This window comes from Schistocerca serialis, chromosome 9 (assembly GCF_023864345.2).
Source record: "Schistocerca serialis cubense isolate TAMUIC-IGC-003099 chromosome 9, iqSchSeri2.2, whole genome shotgun sequence".
NCBI lineage: Eukaryota > Metazoa > Arthropoda > Insecta > Orthoptera > Acrididae > Schistocerca > Schistocerca serialis.
Genome location: NC_064646.1, coordinates 177,378,922 through 177,394,013, shown reverse-complemented (window position 1 = coordinate 177,394,013; position 15,092 = coordinate 177,378,922). Strand labels below are relative to the sequence as shown.

At 38.2% G+C, this 15,092-nt stretch overlaps 1 protein-coding gene across 1 annotated transcript in view; it reads left to right on the top strand.

Annotated features, from left to right (window-relative positions):
• LOC126418516 (uncharacterized) overlaps positions 1 to 11,948 on the top strand; it is an 80,609-nt gene extending 68,661 nt beyond the window's left edge. Inside the window, exon 4 of the mRNA XM_050085317.1 lies at positions 10,879 to 11,948. Coding sequence (XP_049941274.1) covers positions 10,879 to 11,711 — 833 coding nt within the window. The 3' untranslated portion in view covers positions 11,712 to 11,948. The remainder of the gene's footprint in view (positions 1 to 10,878) is intronic.
• The last annotated feature ends 3,144 nt before the right edge of the window (positions 11,949 to 15,092 follow it).

Below are 15,092 nucleotides of genomic sequence, written 5' to 3'. Positions count from 1 at the left end.
TCAAATATGGTACCAAACAAACAATAATGTTCAGAATTAAAGATTCAGCTTTTAGGTCTCCTCAGTCAGGATTAGAGCTAGTGAAATCAACAAACATGACTCTTCCTTTTGAGACAGTGACCCACGCACCATAATAATGTGTGTGTAATTTGTAGCTCTGCAAAAATTGCAGCTGTGCAGAAACTGCATAATTGGGTGTGCTAAAATGTTGCAAAATGTGTCACAGATTACATCATGATAGGTCACTGATATTGGCAAATAACCTCAGCTTCTACACAAATTAATATTAATGAGAACAACAAAACACTTTCATTGTAACTGATGTTCAAGATTATAAATTGCCTGGAAGTAAGATAACCCGATTATTGTGTACCTGATTGAATTGCAGGAATGACTGTAGTGTCCACAACAATGCTGCAGTAACAATACTGATCGTTTTTGTTATTGTGTCTAAAAAAGTTTATGGCCTATCAATGTCACTTAAGTGAATCTTCATTGCAACTCAAACATATAGAATAGTGTTCAGTCCCATTGTGGGATGTGCACGCTACAATGAATAAATGTGCCGCCCAGGTATCCCCCCCCCCCCCCCCCCCAAAAGTAGGATTTTATTACATGGTACCGTAAACAAGTACAACAGAAAACAGTTTCTGAGGTAATACTACTAAAGACTGTCCTGATCTGATAAGGATTGACACCAAGCACAATGATAGTTTCTTGAATGTACAAGCCACACCTTAATGCTAGTGTAGCAAATGAGTTAAGAACACTGTCCGCCTGCACAAAGACTCAGCAGTTTGGACATGGTATGCAAGGTTGTACCCTCAGACTGGTCTGCACTGCACTCTGACTAGTTGAATTGTGATTGTGGGACCACTTGTGCAGTCAGGCAAGGGGAGTGTCATGTATGAGAATGCATCCATGATGACCAACAAGGAGTGTGGTGGTAATGGAACAGGAACTGTGGAAAGGCAATGAAGGAAGTGAACAGTGTCTTGAATGTTGGATGACAGGTAATGGGCAATAGTTCGGAGGTTTGCTCAACAAAGGCAGTGGTTCATTCTGTGGGAGTATTGTACACAGCCAGAAGGGGGATGAGCAGTAGGGTTGGGTTTGTGGTGTTGACCTAAGTCTTTGAGGTGCTGCTGGAGGTCCAGTTCAGCAGCTTCTGTTAGACTTCTGGGGTGGGATCATGGTTGTAAGGTTTAATTAATGAGCAGCATTCTATGTGCATGACAAGTAACTAACTGTCTGTTCACATGAATGACCACTGCCAACTGTGGCAAGCTACAGTCTTCAGCGTCCAGTTAGCAAAACATGGTGTGCACCACAACACGAATGATTTCAACAACTGCTTCACTACACATGCCATTTGGATACTCCTTTCCAGCACAAGTTTCTCTGAACTATGCAAGTAAAAATGGAAATGTCGTGTGGCTAGGGCCTCCCGTCGGGTAGACCATTCGCCTGGTGCAGGTCTTTCGATTTGACGCCACTTCGGCGACCTGCGCGTCGATGGGGATGAAATGATGATGATTAGGACAACACAACACCCAGTCCCTGAGCGGAGAAAATTTCCGACCCAGCCGGGAATCGAACCCGGGCCCTTAGGATTGACAGTCTGTCACGCTGACCACTCAGCTACCGGGGCGGACAAACTATGCAAGTGAGTTGCTATTGCGTGTTTCTAAGTATCACACATCAGACAGCTATAGGCGAGTAGTTACCTTTCCTTTCCTTTCCTTTCCTTTCCTTTCCTTTCCTTTATTTTACTTATTATGCAATCTGGGAATTTTCATTGTTAACTAAGATGTTTCATAGTCAGCTGAGATTTTTCTTCTTTGAAATAATTTGCATCACTCAGTCTTGAGAATTATTTTAGCAGATTGTCTGGACCGAGATCCGGAATTTAGCTTTTTGGTGCACAGAGTTGTGACAGGTCGGTATTACATACCTATTAACAGTAAACAAGTACATTATTTAAAGACAAGTGTCGCACTTGTGTTGAAATTCCAATTCCAATACCAATACTGCCAAAATACACAAAAGTGGTATTTACCACCTTCATCACTTTGATAAGTCGTGGTTGCAAAATACTAATGGAAAGAGTTGTAGAAGCCATCCTTGAGGAAGATCAGTTTGCATTCTGGAGAAATGAAGAATGTGCAAGGCAATATTGATACTAAGACTTAAAAGCTAATTTGATAAAGGCGAACCTACATTTATAAACGTAAAGAAAACATATGCCAATGTTGACTGGAATACTCTTTTTGAAATTCTGAAGTTATTAGGAATGTTCATAAAAAAGGCACTGCAAAGAAATCAACAACTTAAACAGAAACCAGAATGCAGCTCCAGCATACGAAGGGCATTCAATTGAGTAATACAGCATTTATTTTAATCCATACATTGAATAAGCTGTAAAAGAAACCAAGTAGAAATTTGCAAAAATAATTAAAGTTCAGAGAGAAAAAATAAACACTTTAAGGTTTGGTGGTGGTGGCGTTGTAATTCTGTCAGAGATAGCAAAGAACTTGGTAGAACCGTTGAACAGAATGGATTGCGTCTCAAAATGAGGTTCTAAGATGAATATCAAAAAAGTTAAAACTATGTAATCATAAGCAGTTGAATTAAATCAGGCAATGCTGAGGGAATTGGATTAGGAAATGGTAATGTGCTTCTCTCCTGCACAAAATATATTAGCAAGCTATACAAATTGCTCGATGATCCAGCGTACAGTAAATTAAAAAGTGATCTGAAGGGTAGGATCCAGAGAAAGACTTTGGAACTCATTAGGAAGAGCTCGATTCCAGTGCAAATCACTAATGGTTTGTGTCAATTGGCTGCAGTTCCTCCTAGAATATATGACCTACCCAAGATCCATAAGAGTTGGGTGCCTCTCCGTCCCATTGTAAATAACATAGGATAACTTACTTATTTTGTTGCCAAATATCTGACATAACTATTGAGACCACTCATGGGCAAATGTGACCATCATATTTGAAATGCTTAAGATTTCATAGGTCGCCTGAAAACTCTTAGCAATTGTGGGATCTCTTACTAAGTTTTGATTTCTCTCTCTCTCTCTCTCTCTCTCTCTCTCTCTCTCTCTTCCCCCCCCCCCCCCCATCTCTCTCTCTCTTCCCCCCCCCCCCAATCTCTCTCTCTCTCTCTCTCTCCTCAGTCCCTCCTCTTTTTTTTTTTTTACAAAGGTGCCCTTGTAGTGCTCTTTATAGCTCATTAGCAACAAGTTAGTGGAGGACATGGTGGCATTATTTAAACACATGCTTACTTCAACGTACTTACTGGTTATTTCATGACCAATATTTTGAACAAGTGGACGGAGTCACCATGGGAAGCCCTCTGTCTCCTGTGGTGGCCAATTATTTTATGGAGGACTTCAAAGAAAAAGCACGACTATCAGCCACTCTGACTCTCTCGCTCTCTCGTTTTCTGCGGTATGTCGATGATACATTTGTGATGTGGCTACATGGACTTGATACTCTACGTACGTTTCTTCAGCATTTAAATTCACCCCATCTGAATATAAACTTCACAGTGGAAGTGCAAAAAGCTGGTACTTCATCTTTTCTTGATGTTTTAGTACGAAGGAAAGCAGATGGAACCTTGGAACACAGTGTCTGCTGCAAGTCAACACATACAGAATCTATATTTGCAGGCCACAAGCTGCCATCGTCCTGCACAATGCTGTAGTGAATTACTTCAGTCTTTTAAAGAATTTGAATGTTATCCAAAAACTTCCTAATACACTGTCAAGAAACTACGAGGGCTTTTGACGGCTTTAAAATTACTTACTAGTGTTGGCAAAGATGTCTCCATGATAAGAGTAAAGGAATTGGATCCTACATGAAGGCGATGAGCTACGTCAGGGTATTTCAACTTGAGTGGGCAAGGATGGGCTAACTGATGCACAGGCAGTCCTACAGCTGGTCCATAGCATACTTGATTCTAGTGCACTGGCAGAACGCACATGATTGTACTACACTGGCAGAGCACATGTGAGCAGGGTTGGCTTAGCAGCTTCCTCATGCACAGAATGTATGCAGTAGGCAGGTAGCATATTGTTCGTCCATGTCAAGTTGACATTTTGCATCGTGGCTGTCGGGAATGGCAGGAGGTGGGATTAGGACTGCTGAGGGGGGAGAGGTGAAGTGAATGCAACATTGGCTGCTTGCTGCACTGCTGGTGCCATTATCCTTAACAATGTGTACAATAATACTTTGCATCTAGGTGCAGATTAATGGTGGCAGCGCTCTGAGATAGATATCTTTCAGCTAGTGCTGATTTTCTCCACTTCTGGTAGCTCCTGTAACATTGTCACATTATTGTGGACAAGCATAACTTGGCAACAAAACATGGTGGGCACACAGGATGTTCCTTCATTGGAATTGCCTCCACTTTCCCAACTGCAATCCAGGCTCATGCTCAATTTGAACATCAGCTTGCAGTAACATAGCTAGAAAAAAGAAAAATTTTGCACTTACTGCATAGACACTGACATACGATGCAGCAATTAGTCATACCAGCATGAGAGTGAGTTACGTTGTCTGAAGTAGATTGACTGGGAACAGGAGATACTCTCTCTACAGACGGTAAAATGAGGTGATTCTTCACTACATGTACATTAGCAGTGCCAACATGAATGTTCTTACTATTTGCATCTTGTTTAAATATGAAAGTTGTTTGCAATTTGAAATGTATTATGTTCATAAATAGAAAGAAACATTCCACATGGGAAAAATATATTAAAAAACAAAGATGCTGTGACTTACCAAACGAGAAAGCGCTGGTAGATACACACACACACACACACACACACACACACACACACGAATTTCTAGCTTTCGCAACCCACGGTTGCTTCATCAGGAAAGAGGGAAGGAGAGGGAAAGGCGAAAGGATATATAAAAAAATAAAGAGATTGTGACTTCCAGGCGGGCGGGCGCTGGCGGATGGACACAATGAGGGGGGGCGAACGCGCGCGCACACACACACACACACACACACACACACACACACACACACACACACACACACACACGTACGTCGGCCCACGGTTGCTTCATCGGGGGGGGGGAGTCGTTCCATTCCCGGGGGCGGGGGGCCTGCCATGGGGAGGGGGAGGGACGGGTATACACACGCGTGCGTGTCCATCTGCACATGTGCAGACACAGGCGGACATATGTAAGGGCAAGGCCTTTACATATGTCTGCCTGTGTCTGTATATGTGCGGATGGATATGTGTGTTCGTGCGAGTGTATACCTGTCCCTTTTTCCCCCCTAAGGTAAGTCTTACCGCTCCCGGGATTGGAATGACTCCTTACCCTCTCCCTTAAAACCCACAACCTTTCGTCTTTCCCTCTCCTTCACTCTTTCCTGATGAAGCAACCGTGGGTTGCGAAAGCTTGAAATTTGTGTGTGTGTTTGTGTGTTTTTTATTGTGTCTATCTACCAGCGCTTTCTCGTTTGGTAAGTCACAGCATATCTTCCTTTCCATATATTGTACTCTAATGAATTGTAAACATAAGAGGAATCGTATCGTTATGCTGAGTGGTCTGTTAAATCCACACTTATTTACAATATAGGGTAATTTTAATATTGGTTAAGAATTTTAGACTTGTATGATAACACCCATAAAAGTGACGGATATTTTCCACCATTTTATATTATCATTTTTTGTATTGCATTAGGCTTTTTGAGGTAGTTTCCTCCGAAACATGCACCAGTAGGGCTCAGACTTGCTGGACAAGATTGATATGTTTTTCTGTTTAGTCATAAAATGTACCTGACCAGAGAGTTTGTTAACTGTACACAACCAACTTACTCCATTTTATGGTATATTATATGACGATGCTATACAAGCCCAATGTTTTTAACTTGTGGCTCTTGGCTGCTTAATGTAAGTTGAATCTGTGATTTTATTTCATTTTAACATGGTATAAGATATAGTATTTCCATAGATCTGAAAATACTTGTGTTAATCAAGTGGAACATGTCAAAATAAAGGAGAGTTACATGTGACTTAAGGCTGCTCTACAGTTTTAATTTTCAGCAGTTTCTGTACCTCGTGCAAGGCAATGCCTGTGCTCACTAAATAAAATTATATTCTGATTAAAATTAGTTGTGTAGTGCTGCAGCTTGCATATTATACAGATGTTCAGTACAAGCTGCTACTTAAATTTTGCAGTTTGCTAAGTTATGTATGTGAATCTAAGTTGTACTCATTAACCTGGAGCACGAGAACTCGTATAGATAATGCAAAAACAACGATTGTTGTGGCACCATTTTTATATGATATTTTTAATTTTGTTATGTAAATTGTGCTTGGCTACTTGACATTATTTTACAGGCTTGTATATGGACCCAATGATAAAGTAAACAGAGCTTTCATGGTATGATAAACAGAGCTTTCATGGTATGATAAACAGAGCTTTCATGGTATGATAAACAGAGCTTTTATTAAAAGTTCTTACATGTGTCTTTCTGATCACTGTCAGATTGTAATCACAATTTCCTGAACAGCACTTTATTCATTTATCAAAGTATTATTATTTCTTTCCTTTCTCAGACGTTATGTCTGGTTAAAAATGGAAAGTGACGCAGACCTTGATCAAGTGTGACTTCCTTTTAACTGTACGGTATATGTTACACTGCATTTAGGAACTTTCGGGTAATTGAACATGTATCAATAATTACAGATTTCTGTAGTTGTATATATACGTTTGGATGTAGCTGTATTGCGTTGATGTACTGGTGGATATTGTGTGGTATGACTCCTGTAGTTGATAGTATAATTGGTATAATGTCAACTTTATCCTGATGCCACATGTCCTTGACTTCCTCAGCCAGTTGGATGTATTTTTCAATTTTTTCTCCTGTTTTCTTCTGTATATTTGTCGTATTGGGTATGGATATTTTGATTAGTTGTGTTAATTTCTTCTTTTTATTGGTGAGTGTGATGTCAGATTTGTTATGTGGTGTTGTTTTATCTGTTATAATGGTTCTGTTCCAGTATAATTTGTATTCATCATTCTCCAGTACATTTTGTGGTGCATACTTGTATGTGGGAACGTGTTGTTTTATTAGTTTATGTTGTATGGCAAGTTGTTGATGTATTATTTTTGCTACATTGTCATGTCTTCTGGTGTATTCTGTATTTGCTAGTATTGTACATCCGCTTGTGATGTGATCTACTGTTTCTATTTGTTGTTTGCAAAGTCTGCATTTATCTGTTGTGGTATTGGGATCTTTAATAATATGCTTGCTGTAATATCTGGTGTTTAATGTTTGATCCTGTATTGCAATCATGAATCCTTCCGTCTCACTGTATATATTGCCTTTTCTTAGCCATGTGTTGGATGCGTCTTTATCGATGTGTGGCTGTGTTAGATGATACGTGTGCTTGCCATGTAGTGTTTTCTTTTTCCAATTTAGTTTCTTTGTATCTGTTGATGTTATGTGATCTAAAGGGTTGTAGAAGTGGTTATGAAATTGCAATGGTGTAGCCGATGTATTTATATGAGTGAGTGCGTTGTGTATTTTGCTAGTTTCTGCTCGTTCTATAAAGAATTTTCTTAAATTGTCTACCTGGCCATAATGTAGGTTTTTATGTCGATAAATCCCCTTCCTCCTTCCTTTCTGCTTAATGTGAATCTTTCTGTTGCTGAATGTATGTGATGTATACTATATTTGTGGCATTGTGATCGTGTGAGTGTATTGAGTGCTTCTAGGTCTGTGTTACTCCATTTCACTACTCCAAATGAGTAGGTCAATATTGGTATAGCATAAGTATTTATAGCTTTTGTCTTGTTTCTTGCTGTCAATTCTGTTTTCAGTGTTTTTGTTAGTCTTTGTCTATATTTTTCTTTTAGTTCTTCTTTAATATTTGTGTTATCTATTCCTATTTTTTGCCAGTATCCTAGATATTTATAGGCATCTGTTTTTTCCATTGCTTCTATGCAGTCGCTATTGTTATCCAATATGTAATCTTCTTGTTTAGTGTGTTTTCCCTTGACTATGCTATTTTTCTTACATTTGTCTGTTCCGAAAGCCATATTTATATCATTGCTGAATACTTCTGTTACCTTTAGTAATTGGTTGAGTTGTTGATTTGTTGCTGCCAGTAGTTTTAGATCGTCCATGTATAGCAAATGTGTGATTTTGTGTTGGTATGTTCCAGTAATATTATATCCATAATTTGTATTATTTAGCATGTTGGATAGTGGGTTCAGAGCAAGACAGAACCAGAAAAGACTTAATGAGTCTCCTTGGTATATTCCACACTTAATCCATATTGCCTGTGATGTGATATTATTTGAACTTGTTTGGATATTAAGTGTGGTTTTCCAATTTTTCATTACTATGTTTAGGAACTGTATCAATTTAGGATCTACTTTGTATATTTCCAATATCTGTAGTAACCGTGAGTGGGGTACACTATCAAAAGCTTTTTGGTAATCAATGTATGCATAGTGTAGCGACCTTTGTTTAGTTTTAGCTTGATTATTCACCTCTGCATCTATTATCAGTTGCTCGTTACATCCTCGTGCTCCTTTGCAGCAGCCTTTTTGTTCTTCATTTATAATTTTGTTCTGTGTTGTATGTGTCATTAATTTCTGTGTAATGACTGAAGTCAATACTTTGTATATTGTTGGTAGGCATGTTATGGGGCGATATTTTGCTGGGTTTGCTGTGTCTGCTTGATCTTTAGGTTTCAGATAAGTTATTCCATGTGTAAGTGTGTCAGGGACTGTGTATGGGTCTGCAATGTAACTGTTAAATAATTTAGTTAGATGTGAATGTGTTGAGGTGAACTTCTTTAGCCAGAAATTTGCTATTTTATCTTTTCCAGGGGCTTTCCAATTGTGCGTAGAATTAATTGCTCGGTTGACTTCATGTTGCAAAATTGTCACTTCAGGCATAGGTCTGTTTCTGCTTGTATCCACCGTGCATGTCTGTTATGTAGTACCGGGTTTGACCATATGTTGCTCCAGAAGTGTTCCATGTCTGTTACGTTTGGTGGATTGTCTGTTTTAATGTGTGTGTTATCTATTGTCTGGTAAAATTTCTTTTGGTTTGTGTTGAATGTTTGGTTTTGTTTCCTTTTATTTTCACTTTTTTTGCATCTTCTAAGTCATTTGGCCAATGCTTGTAATTTCTGCTTCTTTTCATCTAATTGCTCTGTCACTTCTTGTTGTGAGATTTTACCTAAACTTTTTCGTTTTTTGTCTGATATTTCATTTCTTATAAATTGTGTTAGCTGTCCGATGTCTTTTCTCAGTTTTTCTATTCTTATCTGTAGCCTGTGTTGCCATGCTGGTTTTGTGTGTTTCTTCTGTGTGTTTCTTCTGTGTGTTTTTTCTGTGTGTGTGTTGGTTCTGATCTCTGCCTAGTGTGTATATTTAGTGTAGTGAGTGCTCCTATATAAACCAGTAGTTGTTACTCTTCTATAGTTGTATTTTCATTTATTTTGTTGTGTATGATTGTGTTGATAGTTGTTACTCTTCTATAGTTGTATTTTCATTTATTTTGTTGTGTATGATTGTGTTGATAGTTGTTACTCTTCTATAGTTGTATTTTCATTTATTTTGTTGTGTATGATTGTGTTGATAGTTGTTACTCTTCTATAGTTGTATTTTCATTTATTTTGTTGTGTATGATTGTGTTGATAGTTGTTATTGTTGCTTCGACGTGGGGGTTATTTGGGGGTACATGCAAGAATGGTCTAATGTCTGTATTTGTGTCTTTGTATTCTATATATGTCAGCTGAAATTTTTCTTCTATATGTAATGTGTGTGTCACTTCGCGTTCTATTTGTGCTTGTTCTGGTGGCTGTCTTAAGTTTTCGTTTTCCTCTGATTGTTTAATTGATGTGTGTTGTTCTTTGTTTGTTTGCTCTGGGATGTTTGAGTCCGTTACTGCATTTTCTTCTTCTTCTGATTGCACATTATTTTGTTCCAGTATTTGTTGTACTTGTTGTTTGATGTTTTCTAATTCTGACTGGGGTATCCTGTTATTTTTGATTACTACACGGATCTGATCAGCTAGTCGTTGTTCTGTTAAAAATTTTAATTCTGGGTATCTGGTAGTAAGTGTTGTGTATACTTGTGATCTGTATCCTGTTGTGTTGGTTCCTAAGTTTGTTGCTTGGTAATAACAGAACAAGAGGTGCTGGTTAACTTCATCTGAGCATCTCATCCTCTGTCTTTGTTTTCCTTCTAGGGTTGTTGCGGGAAGCATATCCTGCAAAACACCTCTATTTGGATTTAAATCATTTTCCGTGTGGCTAGCAGTGTCGTTACCATTGTGGACGGGCATAGGGATCAAATATCGTCCCCGACCATGACAGCGCTTGTCCGAGGCTTCATTAGTTCTGTCCTGAGCCAACTAATTACACTAAAAGGGGGGTTAGCCCTATTAGTGGTTTGTTCTTTTCATCGCCTTTTACGACTGGCAGAACATACCGAAGGCCTATTCTTTTCCCCGAGACTCCACGGGGTTTATTATTATTATTATTATTATTTGCACTCACCTTTTTATTTTGTATTTTTTGTAGATTCTCTGTAACATAGCTTTCCCATGCTGCTGCTGCTACTTTATTCTTGAGGCAGCTGTTTTGTCTGTTGTATCAAAGTTTTGAGTTTGATTGTCAAGTGAGATCTTCTCTAAATCAGAAATCAAAGTTTATTAACAGATGACTGTGTTAATCGCGTACTTTAAAATATGTTGTTGATGTTGGCACAGAACATGTTTGCTTAAGAAGAGTATATTAAGAACTAAGAGAAAATGTTATATTTTCTTTAAAATAATCATTGAACTTAATTCTTCGGTTCACTAAATAATTTTCTTTTTATACAGGTGTTCATCGCTTTGTTGTGAACAGCCGCTACAGGGCAAAGCCAGTCCTAGAAGATCATGAAGGTCACAGTAGATGTGAAATATGCTTGCTATCAGAGCCACCCCAACCACCAGCTGCAGAGGACTTTTTCAGTTATAAAAAACCAATTATTACATCACCTGTCCTATTTACAGAAAGTAATAGCTGTGGTTTTACATCACGCCAAAATAATGACAAGGAAGGTGAGAAAGACTATGGGGAAGTGGATTACATCACGCCAAGCAACTTGTATAGTGAAGCATATGGGGGAGAAAATAAAATAAATAGTGCTAAGGAAGAGACAGAACAGACAAAAAACGCAGGCCAGGGGAATGAGTCTCGACTTCGTGGTGGAATGGACATGGATATTGCTAGTGGACAAGTGGATGTAAATTTTGCAAGGAGGAAAAAGATGCCCAGCCATTCTAAATCTGCAAAAGGTGTTGGAGACTGTGACAAATCTCTTAAAACTCTGTTGGGGAGTGTCAGTGCTGGTAAAACTAGTTCTAAATGTGCATCATTTTTTAACAGGCCAGTTGAAAAAAATTGTATGCATGCTTCTCACAAAGAGCAGAAGTGTCCTATGGTTAGGTTGGACAAAGTGCAATCACAAGAACCAAAATTAAATAAGTCCATAGTTTCTGTGACTGTACCACTTACCAATGCTGGGAGTAAACGTTTAGGTCCATTTCCTCCAAAATCAAGGGTTTTTGCAGATCCAGTAACAATTGGTTCAGGACCACCAGTACATGTTGTGAGGCCACCTGCACCAGTTAACTCATTGGCACTTAGATATCAGAAAGGAGTGTGCTGAGATATGTGCTGCTGCTGTGTATAATAGTATTTGATATAGTATAACAGACATTATAAATCTTTCTTATTAAGTGTATTGGCACTAACTAAATAGGCCATTTTTATTATACAAATCAAATTTTTGTGCAAACATTTTACATCGTCAAGAAATTATGATAAGTCAGGAAAGTGTATTTTGTCTGTAAAATTTTTTAAAGAAATTGTACTCTTCATTTGTATTATATTTCAGCCATTAGTGCAATGGCATTCTACTAATTGTGGATAAATATTACATATTATTTAAATAATGTAATTACTTGTCAAAATGTTTTTCAAACATTCAATTTTCTATACTATGGACGTAAGCAGTACTGCAAAACATTGAGAAATTCATCCAATACAACAGTCTTCTATATACTTTGACTGTTATTCACTAATTTACTAAAGATTTTGCAGCAGTTTCAGTTTTTAATAAAACAGCATTATTATTTCCATTGTAACAATGTTGACATTGTTCCACCGTAGCTGTTGTAGAATAATTCAAACAAAATGCAACATAAGTAGTGCAGAAGTGCCACAATCAAGCAGTGTTAACTGGAAGCAAATTAACCTATTGAGTGTAGATGGGGATTTCTATGGATTCATTACAGATGGTAAGGACAGACAGTCTTGTGAAACAGTTCTGAACACATTTTCTGAAAACTGTCTTTTGAATAGAGACACACAATGGAAATATTTTAGACCTAATAGCTACAAACAGGCCTGACCTTACCGGCAGTGTCAGTATAAAGATGGTTTAATGATCATGATATCGCCATAACAATAGTTCTTGTATCACCATAATTGTTTTTTTACTCCAGTTTCCTGGGTGTGGTGTAAAAGTGCTTGCCATCTCCTTCTGTCTTTATCCATCTTCTGTTACAGTACAGCTTCCCATTTGTGTCCTTTCTCCTCCATATCTGATCTTACAGTCTGTATCCAGCCTTTCCTTGGTCTTCCCAATGGTCTTTTCCTGCAAGGTTCAGGTTGAAATACTTTTTGGCAGGTCTTTTGCTATGTCTTTTGCTATTCATTCTCATTATGTGCCCATACCTCTGAAGCCTGCATTTTTTTTTATGACACAGGTAACAGGATCTTCAGTACCTGTTATTCCATTCACCACATTCCTGATTTTGTCCTTTCTAGTTATTTGATTCATAGTTCTAATGAATCTCATTTCTGCTGCCTGAATTCTGCTGAAGGCTTTGTTTAGTAGGATCTGTGTATCTAAACCATATGTAGGCATTGGTACAAAATGAATGTGGTACACGGTCACTTTTGCTTTTTGTGGCATTTTATCATCCCAGAGAAGATTTCTGATTAGACTGAAAATTGGATGCTTTCTGTATCCTGCTGAGTACTTCCTGGTGATGGCTTTTGTGATCGAAATGCGAAAAAGATTCTACGTTGACTCCTCCTAGATATGTATTTGAGGTTGTTCCTTGTCTGTTGATGCTCATTTTTACTATCTTTGTTTTGTTTATTTGTAGTCCGAAATTTTTTAATGTGGTGTTCCAGTCATTAAGTTGCTTCTGCACTTCAGCTTCTCTCTCCCCAAGCTATCAAATCATCAGCAAAAACGAGTGCATTTGGTTCGCTGTCTATTTCTTGATAACTTTTATGATCTTGTCCATTACTACTATAAACAGGAGGGGCGATAGACACTTCCTTGTTGGACACCTCTTTGTTTCAGACCATTCTGATCATTTGTTGCATATCTGGACACAGCTGTAACACTTTGGGTATAGCATCTTGACTTAATCAGTTAGGTACCTTGGCACCTTTAGGTCGTTCAGACATTCCCATATCTCATGTCAACTAATACAATCACAGGATTTCTTCCATATTCCCAGTACTTCTCTGTCAGCATTCATACTGCAAAAATAAGATCCATAGTGCCTTGGTCTTTCCTGAATCCATGTTGTTCATCCTCAAGCAAAGGTTCTATTATCTTTCCAAGTCTCATTTCTACGATCTTTTCTGACTGCTTTAGGGTATGTGACAGCAGCATGATGCCTCTGTAATTTCCAAATTTTTGTCTGTTGCCCTTTTTGAGCAGAGGGGGAATGATCTCCTTTACTCCAAACTTGTGGGTGTTTGTTTTCTTCACAAATCACTCTGTATAGCCAATTTAAGCATATATTCCAGCTTCCTTGTTCATATCTGATCTGAGATCATCAAACCTTGTCGACTTTACACTACACAAATGCTCTTTAATGCTGTTTCTACCTCATACCATATTAACAGGTGTCTGTTGATTTGGACTTCATTAATTACTCTATAGTTGTTGATGGTTGTGTTGTTACCATCTCCATTTAACAGCATGTTGAAGTACTTTTTCATTTCAACCCCAACCTCTTCATTTGTTCATATTAAGTTATTGTCATCTGTTTCCAGTGCAAGGATGTTTACAGATTCATTTCGTTAACCCTTTAGTATGTTGTATAGTAATTTCCTACTTCCCCGACAGTCTTCCTCTATCCTTGTAGTAAAGTCCTCCCAGCACTTTTCCTTTTCTTTCTGGATCAGTCTTTTTACAACTAGTTTCTTTCTCTGGTATTCCTGTGCATGATGCTTATTCATTTTGGCTGTCATCTGTTTTTGTTTCTCATGATCTAATTTTCTTTCAGTATGTTCCTATCTTTTTCTGTTGTCTTCGCCTGATCTTTCCCTAAGATGTTTCCTTCTCTTATGATGTGGCACTCATTTTTTCCGTCTACTCCACCTTTCTCAGTTTTGGGTAATTTGGCTGTTATTCTTGCTTCATAGGTTCTTTTCTTTTCCATGCCTTCAACAGCCAAGTCTTAATCCTTGGCATTCTGTTTTGTTTAAATTTTGGCATTTGAACATTTTAGGTCAGCAATTAATAGCCAGTGGTCGCCATCTAGGCCTCACTGAGTATGACTTTAACATCTTTAACGTACGACCACTTTTTCTATCTGTAATGATGAAGTCCATTTTAGCCTGTAACTCGCCCTTCCAGCTATATCCCATTACAGGTAAGTTGTTTTGCACACAGAAATCAATTAGGTTATCTCCTTCTCTGTTATTTTTTCTTAAAGTTCATTAAGAAAAATGCTCTTTCTGCTCCATGGTACATCCTGTCTGTGATGCATATACTTGCAAAACAGCACGCTGTTTATTACCAGCCCTTAGTCTCATCTGAATGATCCTGTCACTCACGTATTTGACATATGTCTGTATTTCTATATCTTTATGGAGGGTGAGGCTGGCTCCATGTTTTAAGTCACTGTTGTTACTACTCCAGTACAGCAGACATCTGTTTCTCAGTGATTTCTTCCCACAGTTTTATTACTAGTTCTTCACATTTGTTGGTGAGAATGAGGATATTGAGTGTACCAAT